This window comes from Megascapheus bottae, chromosome 4, assembly GCF_031878675.1.
Source record: "Megascapheus bottae isolate mThoBot1 chromosome 4, mThoBot2.hap1, whole genome shotgun sequence".
NCBI lineage: Eukaryota > Metazoa > Chordata > Mammalia > Rodentia > Geomyidae > Megascapheus > Megascapheus bottae.
The window spans coordinates 31,626,274-31,639,162 of NC_143512.1; the positions used below are offsets into that span (position 1 = coordinate 31,626,274).

Genomic DNA, 12,889 nt, shown 5'->3' on the forward strand with positions numbered 1-12,889 from the left:
TGTTTTTTCCGCAGTCCGGCCCCGGGGGAGGGCACGGAGTCGCCCGCTTCCGGCGTCTCCAGATTGCTGCAGTGCCCTCTGCGTTAACTCTTCCCGTGCTGCGACGACGGTGGCTGCGTCCCGCGGCAAGCTGCGCGGCCACTGCCTTCTGCGGCAAGTGCCCGGGCGGCGGCGGCGGCGACGCGCGCTCCTCCGCCCGCTCCCGTCCCCTTCCTCCCCCCGCCTCGCAGCCCGCGTCCCCGCCCCTCCGCGCCCCGCGCCTCCTCCCCGGCTGCGGGCTGACGGCTCCGCACCGCCGCAGCGCCCCGCGCGTCCGGACGGCCTGTGGGGCAGCACGCAGGCCCACACACCCACCCTGCCCGCGCGTCCCGCCGGCCGGCCGCACCCCTGCTCTCCCCCCCTCCCCCCAGCATGTCAGCACTCGAGTGGTACGCCCACAAATCGCTGGGCGACGGCATCTTCTGGATCCAAGAACGCTTCTACGAGTCCGGCAACCGGGCCAACATCTGGCTGGTGCGGGGCTCGGAGCAGGACGTGGTGATCGACACGGGCCTGGGGTTGCGCAGCCTTCCGGAATACCTGCACTCCTCCGGCCTGCTGCGGGGCTGCGGGGCCCCGGAGGAAGACGCGGCTCGCCGGCCGCTGCTAGCCGTGGCCACCCACGTGCACTTCGACCACGCGGGCGGCCTCTACCAGTTCGATCAGGTGGCCGTGCACCACGCCGAGGCCGAGGCCCTGGCTCGAGGGGACAACTTCGAAACGGTGACCTGGCTCTCGGACAGCGAGGTAGTGCGGGCGCCCAGCCCGGGCTGGAGGGCCAGGCAGTTCCGAGTGCAGGCGGTGCAGCCCACCCTGGTCCTGCAGGACGGTAAGGACCCCCACCCCGACCCCACCCCACCCCACCCCGGCGGGTCAGCGGGAAGGGAAAGGCGCTGGCCCACGGCTGCACGGTTGTTCTGACACACGGCCAAAATACGATTTTGTGGTGCCTCACCTTTCCCCGAGTTAAAGGAAGGACACACATTGAGCAGCACCGAGGCCATCTGCAGCCATCCCTGCTCAGGGATCTGCTCTGGTGCGGCTTGGCGAGGGCGAATGAAAAGCCGGCATCCGGACCCCCCCCCCCCCCCGCCCCGCGTCAGTTCTCCTGTGTCTGGTTACAGGGGTGACACTGCTGAGACTTCTGACGAAGGGTTATTCCATTCTTCTCCCAAGCACCAGTCTGACATTTCAAAATGCTCTGATAGCAGGTTGGCTTTCTAATTTTTTTTTTCCCCCATAAGTGTCGCCTTGCCAAGAGTGCATTTTTTTTTCTCTGTGCTTTTGAGAACTGCTACTTCATCTGCTCAGTCACCACTCACTGTGATCCATTCCCACCTGTGGGCTTAGAAAATCATCAATGCTGTGCTTCCAATCACTCATTCATCCGCATCTTTCAGGGCGATTTCTTAATACTACCTCGCATGAGGTAAAGCCATAGTGAACATAAAGGCAGAACATGTCTGGTTTATTATGACAAATAGTAGGTAAAGGCTAAACAGAGAGAGAGAGAGAGAGTGTAATAAGGCTCTTTCCGGTAGAGATGAAGCTTAGTCTTCCTTGGCTTTGCAAACAGCTAAAAGGCAGGGAACAGTTCAGAGATAAATTTACAGAATAAAAACCATCAGAGCCCAGGCCTCTGTCTCTCCATTCAGATTAAATTGAATTAATTAGTCCACTAAGCAAGATGATGATATAATCTAGGATTTGAATCAAGGAGTGATAGGTCAAACCATGCAGAACATACATAAATTCTACCTGAGAAATATATTTCATTCATGTTAATAATCTCATTTATTAATCGGAAAGATATTCCAATCTTTCGGGCTGAGATTTAGATATATCTAGGACTATATAAAGCAGTCTCAACAAAGAACTGTAATACATTCAACAGAGGTGAGAAGTATATTTTTTAAAATAATTTTGACGATGTAAAATCTGCTCTTCATATCTTGATCAGTTTAACTGTTTAGTGAATAGGAATATATTTCTGTAATGTGATGCATCCAGTTGCTGGGGTACAATGAAGCATATTGTGAGACTAAACAATATGGCAAATAATGAAATATTTTACAAAACTTAGTTTCTCATACACATGAGATTTTGATCATTCCCACCCAAGTAGCATCATCATTAAAGTTTAAAATCTAAAGCTAAACGCTTCACGGACTTGTAGATTACCAAGCAGCTGATGAGTATTCACATTAAATTGTAGTACTTAGGCCAAAGAGAGGTTTATAGTTAGGATAAATATATTTCAATTGTTTGCGAGATAATTTTTTTCCATCTATGTTTGAGTCTATGACAGTAATGGGGGGGTGAAAGTATGGTAAGGATTACTAATTTATAGATGTAGAGATAATCTCATGTCTGAGGTCACAGATCATTTAGGAGGGAACTAGGCCTAAAATCCACATTTTCTAAGTCACAGTTGATGATTTAGAATCCTAGCATTTGGCGGATTTGGAAAGGGCTTACCAGATACATGTGTAGTCTTTACAACTTTGAAGGTGAGAAAAGAAATCTCAATATTTACCAAGCACCTACAAGGTGATAATACTGTGTTATTAAAAGTTGTCCCTCATTAGAAGGTGGATGTCTTAGCTTCTCAAGTAGTATCTGATTTCCTCACTTCTCAGGAATATTAATTTCCTGTCTGTTCCAAATGATGCCAACTCACTGGTAAGATAGATATAATCCAGATGCCTACAAGAATACATAAAATGTTTATATTAAAAATGTATATACACTGCACCTGCACATATACAGCACATCCAAACAGCCTAATGTCTTCATTGCTTTGGTTGGAGAACACAGGAGGCTGAAATCATTTATTATATTTCATTTAGTAAGTTGATGATTTCCTGTCATGAAAAGGCAAAAATCTGTGTAGTGGCTCTCCCACTCAAAAGCTGATTGGCCAAGAAGAGTAAGCATATCATGCAATATATGATAAATGATTCATCAATGTAAATGCTCATCTTTGATGGATTAAAAAACTTGTCTTATTAACAGTGAGATAGTATTCTCCTGTAAGAAGAGACAAATGGACCTTAGTTATATCCCAGGCCTATTAGAAGTGAGTCCACCTCGTTGCCTATCTTTCACAAGATTCAAGTGTTTCCACTTCTGATATTGATACCTCCTTTATCCATCTTTAAACAATTTGATCAGAGCCCTCAAGGATCTGTTGTCTCAGAGGACTGGCTTCAGATGGACTTAGGACACTTGAGAAAGTTAAAAACAAAATGTACATTTTCCAGAAAGATTAAATTGGTAGTAAATTGAACTAACACCAATCTGGCTCCCTTCTAAAAGCCCTCCTAAGACTACTAAGAATATGTGATCTGTTTGCTTTCAGTATAAATATGTACTGACTGAGGGAACCATTTCAGATGCCAGAAAGTAGATGTAGTGATTTGAATTAGCTCTTATGTACTAGCCAGCAAGGTACAATCAACAGCTAACTCCTCAGTTTGTATTGAAGAAGACTTAAAAGGCCCAAGAACGAGCATTAGCTAGTACCAGTTGGAGCCAGGAGAATACTAAAATCAGTGGAATGGGTTGTAAGCATTTAAAAGTCCTAAAAAGGTCTTAAAAAATGCAAAACTTTTCTCCTTAAGTGAATGTCCCTCCCCCATCTAGTTAGCTTGCTCTCTAGAGAAGTAAAACAGAGTGGTTTCTTGATTGAGCACAGATGGGCACTATTGTGCTATGGGTTCAGTATCAAAACAGGATAATCGGTATATATTTTCTATTACATACTTAGACGTAAGATTGCCAGACTTCTACCACCTGGGAAGGAAATTAGACAAATATTATCTGGAAAACCTGACCCTCAAGGAAAGACTGAGATGCTCATGTGAAGACATTCCTAAGTTATCCCTGGCTGGGTCACTACTGTCAAGTCCCATATGTGTGCTTCAAGCAGAATTCCTACTCCCCTATTCAAACAGACAACCAAGCCCTTGGCAAAATCTGACAGAAGCCTCTAACATGAGGTCATCTTGAGATGATCAACTTGAGAGTAGAGGCTTTCATCAATACCATTATAGATAAGCTGTCACATTCTGGATACCCAAAAAGAGAGAATCAGAGTAACAGCGATATCCACTAGACGGTATGTTAGAAATGTACTCTACAACTTGGGAGGGGGTAAAGGGAGGGAAAGTGGGAGAAAAACATGGGAAGAAGTAACAGTGTTCAAGAAGTTATGTACTTACTAACTTAAAAATGTAACTTCTCTATACAGCACTCTTGACAATAAAATAAATAAATAAAAATAATAAGCAGAAGGTGCTTGGGATTTAAATATTGACATAATAGGAGCAGAGATAATACAGTAAAGTTGAAATCTCTTTGCGTAATAGTTCTTACGCAAATAATTTTATTTTGTCTTACAATAATAGCCCATCTAGTTTTCTAATATTGATATTTATATGCTATACCTTTTACAATCTAATTTTGTCCTTGACCTAAGTTCTTGTCTTGGTTACTTCATACATCTTGCTTTTTAATCCAGTCTGATGATGTCTTAGTGTGATGAGAGAGTTTATCCCACCCTTTGGTTGTTCCAGTACCAGGGCTTGAACACAGGGCCTTTCATTCTCACATTTTCCCACTAAGCCCAGATGCTCTACCACTTAAGCCACACATTCCATCTAACTCTTGTTGGTTAATTGAAGTGAAATCTGTTGGACTTTTCTGCTCAGGCTGGCTTTAAACCTCAGTTCTCATTTTTCAGCTACCTAAGTAGGTAGGATTGCAGGCATGAGCCACCTGTGCCCTCCCCTGTTTATATTTCTTGTAATGATTTATACAGTTGGCTTCTGGACTGCTATTTCATGTTATATTGCATTCTCTTTTGTTGTTGTTCCTCTTTTTTTCCTCCTGTTTGTTATATTATTGAATTCTTCTATCAACTATATTTATATATATATTTCTGCATTTATTGTATTTTTCTTTCTGTGATGTGTTTGTACTAGAAATAAACTATAAGAATGTTTTAACAAATCATTTTTTTCAAGTTAGTATTTAAGTTCTGTGAAGCACAACAATCTTGCCCCACAGAGCTCCATTTCCTCCTCAGTTTCAATAACTGATATCTCTGAGATTTTTCCCCTACATAAAGGTAGCATGTGAGCCTGCAACAACTCAGTAGATTCTTACAGACAAGGTGAGGTTCCTGCGTCAGAAATTGTTTATTACAGAGCAACAATAGCATTATTCAGAGCTCTATCATATAAACTAATCTTCAAGCCCTAATTCCCACAGCGTGATACAACAAGGGTAAAAATACAATGTAATTCACTAAAGCGACAATAAAAAAAAAATATGCCAACAGGATAGTAGTAGTTTGGATGTTCTGAGAAGTAAAAGATTTATGGTCAAATAAGTTTGAAAAATTGTGTATTTTCTTTATATCTGTAATATCCATTGTGATATTTGTCTTATCTTGCAGAAAAGGAAACATCTTAATTCTTTTAAAAAAAACATAACAACCTGCAAAAGTAGAGTTGTGCATTATTCATCTTGGCAAACATGGTCTGGGAAACAATAGGAATAAATATAGGCCACTTAATTTTCTAATTATCATTAAGATAGAATAGTATTAACAGTAAAAATGAATAAGTGTCATCCTTCCTTATTTCTTTGAAGCTAGTGTCCTTTTGTTTAATGATTGAAATTATGAATACAGCATATTTATCTGTGAAATGTTTCCATTTGTAGGAGATGTGATCAACCTTGGTGACAGACAGCTCACTGTCCTGCACATGCCAGGTCACTCCAGGGGTAGTATTTGCTTGCATGACAAAGACCGAAAAATTCTCTTCAGTGGAGATGTCGTGTATGATGGATCCCTGATTGACTGGCTCCCATACAGCAGGATAAGTGACTATGTTGGCACCTGTGAACGTCTGATAGAATTAGTGGACAGAGGTTTGGTGGAGAAGGTGCTTCCTGGCCACTTCAATACCTTTGGTGCTGAAAGGCTTTTTCGATTGGCTTCCAACTATATTTCAAAAGCCGGGATATGTCACAAAGTGTCTACTTTTGCCATGAGATCTCTTGCAAGTTTAGCCCTTCGAGTGACAAATTCTAGGACCTCACCCTAAAATATATATGTTCTCCATTTATTTTTGTTAATTATATATATATGTGTGTGTCTGGTTCATTTTGTGCTGTTAAAAATGGTCATAGTGAGCATTTCAAGAAGTGCTTTTATACAACTATTGTATATTAGAGGAGAAAATTGAAAGTGAATAAATCCAAAACAGGAGAGTTTTCTTTCTTTTAAGTGAGAAGCTACTTAAATAAGCTGATCATTTGCCAAGGCTGTCATCTTATAATTGCTCTAGAAGATTCCATGTGAATATATAGTATGTAGCAAGGAACTTTCCACACCCACTTCTAAGAAAAGAGGTATTTATGTTTTTACTCCAAGTTAGAGTTTTTAGAATTTCATTTAAATATTAAGTTTCCTTGGCCTGAAAATACATTAGAACTAAATGCAAAACACAAACTAAATTTAGAATGACAGATAAAACATCCTGTGATCTTATATTTTTATGTCTTTATTTAATTTATTCTTTATGTAATTATACCATTTATTTATGCTGTGTAAATTACCTTATGAAAAGCTTTAAATATAAATTGCAAAGTGCTTCAGTAAAAAGCTATTTTACATTGTTGTTTGTTATGTAATATTTTCAGTCATGAAGGAGAAATTCAAATGTATGTCATTTAACTACTAATTGTCAGATTTCTCAAAAGGACACTGTCAGGCAAATCTGAAAATATACACATCGAGAATAATTTTTTATTATATGCTATTTTAATACCAATAGCTAATATAAACAAAATTTGTCTTATTGAAACTTCAGTATTGTGTCATATTTTACAGTATTAAAACAAGTAGAGATATGATATCTTGATATAACCATTCTTTTACTTGACATAACATATATAGGTACCACAAAGGGATTTTTAAATTGCAAAATGTGTATTATGTATTGACCTAGAGTTAATTGCCTTTCTATCCTGATTCACAACACCTATTCCTGTTCAGTATTCTTTGTCTTGAACAAAACAGGTCTACATTCATAAAGTCATAGGGAAGGTAAAAGCACTATTTAGTAATTGCTTTGATTTGGTGCTCTAGTTAATTTATCACAAAGCCTTTTGAAATATTTCATAAAGGTCTCTAAACCAGTTTTTTTCTCTACCACCTTTTTATTATTTACATATCTAAAAACAAACTGATGCAGATTTGGAAATCAGATCTTACTCCTAGAAAAGCAGTATGTAACTTTTCCTACCTTATAGACAGCAGATTCCCTAGTTTTAGTTGATTTTTAAAGATTCGTTCACCACATGCATGTGCACGCAGACACCCATCCCGCATGCATAAGACTAGCCAGAACGTACATGCACAGCATTGTGCTTCTTAACACTGCGGACGTCACAGACAACATAGCTGGGAACAGAAGGCACACAATATATGAGTCAGTGAATATATGCAAGTTGAAGTTCATATAAATGATGCATGAGTGTAAGGGACATTAGGGGAGGTGTGTGAAGTTTGGTTAGGGAAAATTTCCTGGAGGAGGGGTTTTGAGTCATATTTGGAAGGATGACTTGTTAGGGGGTCAGGGTAGGAAACAAAAAGATCCAAGAACAGAGATGCCAGCATTGCTGTATAGAGTAGTCTTTTTTTCTTGTAACAATATATAGTCAATTTTCAGGAATCCCATTTCTTCCAAGCACCATGTATTTAATCTGAAAAAGATGTATTTGTGATGTATTTATGTTAGAAATCTTCCATGACACAAACTAACTGCCAGATGCCACCAAGCGCACCTTTACATAGAATCAAAGAGGAAGCTATGATTGATTCAAGAATAGAGTATCACAAGAGTGTTCTGGGATGGTCATTCAAGGCAGTAGGGCTGTTTCAGCTGATAGTGTGATTGGTTCAGGGCAACTATAACGACTTGATGAGCCTTAACTATAGCCATTATTTTTATATCAGTAGCACAAAAGAAAACCAAAAGTCCTTAACCATTGGCCATTTCATCCGTATTTTATGATTTTAAAATTAGGGTAATAGTAAGCATTAAATTTGATTAGGAAAAAGTTATCCTGTTGAGGGTTTCTCCTTAAGTTTTTAAAAGTGTAATTTTCTAGGATACATTGATATTATTTGGTAAATTAACATTTTCCCAACTGTAATACATAATAAGACTGTGATATTTTGTTATTGCTACCATGTGAATGAAATAGGAAAGAATTTGGGAAGGAATAGCATTCATTAAGAACCCATGCTATATGTTTTAAGTATTCATTTAAAAAATTCAAACCTGGTTCTAGCAACAAGAGGTAATTACCTTACCTCACACAACGTAGCCTAGGGACAAACCTGGTGACTGAACACAGGTCTATATGCCCCGAAACTGTGCTTTTTCTCTTATAGCTGCACAATACACAAAATTGGCAAAATGTATTTTTGTTTTCTAAGATACCACATGTGCCAAGAAGAAATCAAATAATGCTAATGCATATCATAAATAAAACTTTAAAACACATATTTTCACCCTGACAGTGACCCTTGTGATTTTTGATTTTTGAAAATATAAATATTGAAGTATAATTTAAAGTCATTAAAATGTAGGATATTTAAAAATAACTTCTAACTTGTGTTGTTACCAGTTGTCTAATGCTTGTTCTTACTTGATGTCTCCTTTTAATTGAGAAGCTTAAACAAAATCTTGTATGTTCTTCTGATATCGTTGGATAAATGATTACGTTTACTTCTTCATATGTGGATAGTGATATGAATGTTACAATGCACAAGTTTTCCCCTTATGGCTGTCAAATATGTGTAAGTAAATATCTGTGTAATAAATATTAAAGTGGACATTCATTTCAATTTGTAGTTGCTAGTTTTTTATTTTTTTAATTTAATTTATTTCTTTTGCCAATCCTAGGGCTTGAATTCAGGGCCTGAGCACTGTCCTCCGGCTTTCTCAAAGCTATTGGTCTGCCACTTGAGCCACAGAACTACTTCCTGAGTTTTTTAGGTATGTGGTACCCAGGAATTGAACCAGGGTCTTCATGCATGCTAAGGCAAGTACTCTACCAAGAGGCCAAACTCCCAGCCCTGTAGTTGTATTTTTTACAACATTAAATCTATTCAAAATTTCTTAGAAGGATATAGTCTATAAGAACTGTGCTTTTACCTGCAGAAAACTAAAGTTGGATCCTTCTTTGTCACCCTGCACTAGAATTAACTCCAAATGGATCAAAGACTTGGAGGTAAAAGCTGACACACTGAAAACTTTACAAGAAGGAATAGGAGATACACTAGGCCTCCTTGGCACAGGTCAAAACTTTCTTAATAAGGACCAAGAATCACAACAAATCAGAGAAAGGCTGGATAAGTGGGACTGCATTAAACTGCGGAGCTTTTGTATGGCAAAGGACATAGCTTGTAAATTAATTAGGAAGCTTACAGAGTGGGAGAAGATCTTCACCAACCAAACAACGGACAAAGGCCTCATAACTAAAATATGTCAACAACTCAAAAAATTGAATCACTCCAAAACTAATCTCCAAAGTAACAACCATCCCTTTAAAAAAATGGGCCAAAGACTTAAAGAGAGTCTTCTCTGAAGAAGAAACAAAAATGGCCTATAGACACATGAAGAAATGCTCAACATCTCTAGTCATAAAAGAAATGCAAATCAAAACAACTCTAAGATTCCACCTCACTCCAGTTAGAATGGCCAGGATCAGGAAAACGAATAATAACAGATGCTGGAGGGGATGTGGCCAGGAGGGATCAATTCTACACTGTTGGTGGTAGTGCAAACTGGTTCAACCACTGTGGAAAGCAGTATGGCAGTGCCTCAAAAGGCTAAACATAGAGCTTCCCTATGACCCAGCAATTCCACTACTTGGCATTTACCCAACCATCCAGAATCTAGGACATACTAAATCCACTAGCACAACAATGTTCATTGCAGCTTTATTCACCATAGCAAAGATATGGAACCAACCTAGATGTCCCTCAGTTGATGAATGGATCAACAAGTTGTGGTATTTGTCAGAAAAAACGACATCGACCCATTTCATAGGAAATGGAAAGTCTTAGATAAAATCATAGTAAGTGAAGTAAGCCAGACTCAAAGGAAATTAGGCTCAGTGGTTTCCCTCATTTGTCATAATCAGTAGAAACCTTGGGCTCTACTAGCAGAGATCTGCAATAGAGCAAAACCTTGATACATAAGGCCACATAGTATGAAGCTAATTGAAAGGACCTCCAGGATATTGAAACAAAAGCCATATAACGAATGATTGTTGTCCTTAATGTACTATGTTATCTGTCATCTCCTTTGCTGTCCCTTGGTTATCTCATATTGTTACAGTATCTCACTTTGTTACCTGATATATTGAATTTATTTGTATTTGGTTATTTGAAATTTGATAGGGAAGGGGGGAAAACCAAGCCGGGGGGGAGGGTGGAGGGTAATGGGTACCAAACATGTGAAAGGGTATCAATGTAAGTGAATTAATGCACCGTCTATCTGGCAAATATCATGTAACCCTTTTATTAATTACAATAAAAAAAGAACTGTGCTTTTGAAAAGCGTATGATAATCATGGAAAAATGATAAAAACCTGAAAGAGAAAGTACCTACTTAATTTCAAATTAGTGAGTAAAAGATGGACAACTCAAATACTACAGTTGTTGATGTGGGGAAAGGCTCATACCATCATTAAGTATAAATTCCAAGTAGATTAATGACTTAAATTTGTGACCCAGAACTCTAGTTATTATTGAAGAAAACTCAATTTCTTCCTTATTATAGAGAAAATCTTAATTCTATGGAAACAAAAAAAGTATGCCATAAAAAATGTTAAACAGCCGGGCATGTTGGCTCACACCTCTAATCCTAGCTTTTCAGGAGGCTGAGATCTGAGGATTATGGTTCAAATCCAGCTCGGGCACAAAAGGACCTGAGACTAATCCCCAGTTAACCTCTAGAAAACAGGAAGTGTGGCTTGGTTCAAGGATAGGGTGGTAACCTTGAGCTGAAGAGCTCAGGGACAGTGCCCAGACAGAGTTCAATCACTATGACCCCCCCACACACACACCCAAAGTTAAAGATTAAAATACAAGATTCGTTTTATTTGGCAATTTCAAGGTTTGAACTCTGAGCTTCATTCTTGCTAGCCATATGCTCTACATAGAAAAAAAGCCAGAAATGGCTTGAGCCAGAAGTGGCTCAAGTGGTAGAGCTCTAGCCTTGAGAAGGCCCATGTACAGTATCCAGGCCCTGAGTTCAAGGCCCAGGACTGGCAAAAAAAATCAAAAGCAATTCATCTCCAAGATATAATGACATAAATTTCATATTCCCATCCTAAAAGGATGGGACTAAATGGATCAAAATTGGGGTTGTGGTTCAAGTGGTAGAGTGCCACCTGTGAGCAAGAAAGCTCCTCATGAGAGAGCCAAAGGCCCCTGGGTCCAAGTACCTACTAGAATACAAATATTGCTGGACTTAAAAAGTTAGAGTGATATTGTATTCGTCTGTTATTCTTGAATGACATGACTTTATCTTATCATATCCAACTGGTTACTCTCAAATAGTTAATAGTGATAAATATTTTGTAGTCAAGAAACAGCTAAGCTAGCCTGGTATGCTAATTGCATACCTACAATCCCAGATACTTGAGATGCTCAAGAGAAGGGTTGTTAGCTCAAATCCAACCCAGGCAAAGATAGTAGCAAGACAATCTCAAAAGCAAAACCAAAAAGACTGAAGAAATAGCTCAAGTGGTAGAAAACTTGCTTGTCATGCACAGTGCCTGGGTAAAGGCCTCAGATTCAGTCCTAGTACTGAAAAAAAATTATACATATAATAAATTATGTTCAATAAGGTGCTTTAAAAAATAGAACTAGTTTAGTTAAAATTTAGAACAAATTGCATCCCAGTTGGGTAAAGCAAGAGATTAAAGAATTATCTTAGGAATGTAATTGTAACCCCTCTATACATCACCTTGATAAAATTTTTTAAGTAATTCTGTTTAAAATTGCCCAGACTGATTTATTTCCCAAGGTATCTATGTAGTTGAATTTTTAGTTTCCCCAGAACTGCCTGCAAGTCCATTCCCTGATACTGAATAAAATTCTACTACTCTACCCTGGGGAGGATGTTCTATTCACAAAGTTACAGAGCTTAAAGCTCTATGAAGAAGCTCATCACCTACTGACCTCTGCAGCTGTGTGGTGACTTCCAGTCTTTCTAAGGCTATCCCAGGTTAATCATGACTATACCATTAAGTGTCAACTCTATGTCAGAAAATCCCTTCCAATTTGTAAACCAATCCAGATTCATTTAGGTGATAGGAATATGAATAGACAGACACTAATATTCATTTCTTTATATAAAAGTTGCAGAAGTCATTATAACTATTTAAATCAAGTAAGATTGTTTAATTTACTATATTATTATAAATGTGATATACAGAGGGATTACAGTTACGTAAATCAGGTAATGAGTATATTTTCTTTCATACAATGTCATCCCTGCCCTCACTACCTCCTGGTCCCTCTCTCCTGTAGGCTGTGTAATTCATTTTCATCACAGTATCCAGTGAGCTCAGCTATTGTACTTTTTCCACCCTTTTCCCCTTGAATTCTGTGCTCCTTATACTTCAAAAAGATCTACACACGAATAAACCATGCAGAAAGAAAAGAAAACAGAAACAACAACAAGCCCTTTTGTTTCAATATCTTGGACTTCATTGTTATATATATATATATATATATAATTTTACATAGCTA

At 38.9% G+C, this 12,889-nt stretch overlaps 1 protein-coding gene across 1 annotated transcript; it reads left to right on the top strand.

Moving 5' to 3' along the window:
• The first annotated feature begins 400 nt into the window (after nt 1-400).
• On the top strand, nt 401-8,968 carry Mblac2 (metallo-beta-lactamase domain containing 2). The gene is made up of 2 exons (XM_090331649.1): nt 401-868; nt 5,770-8,968. The coding sequence occupies exons 1-2, from the start codon at nt 412-414 to the stop codon at nt 6,153-6,155; spliced, it is 843 nt and encodes a 280-aa protein (XP_090187775.1). The 5' UTR covers nt 401-411; the 3' UTR covers nt 6,156-8,968.
• Nucleotides 8,969-12,889: the final 3,921 nt, after the last annotated feature.

Coding starts and splice junctions, on each gene's coding strand:
- Mblac2 (XM_090331649.1), top strand. CDS start 412: ATGTCAGCACTCGAGTGGTACGCCCACAAATCGCTGGGCGACGGCATC. Junction 869..5,769: donor CACCCTGGTCCTGCAGGACG/GTAAGGACCCCC, acceptor TTCCATTTGTAG/GAGATGTGATCAACCTTGGT.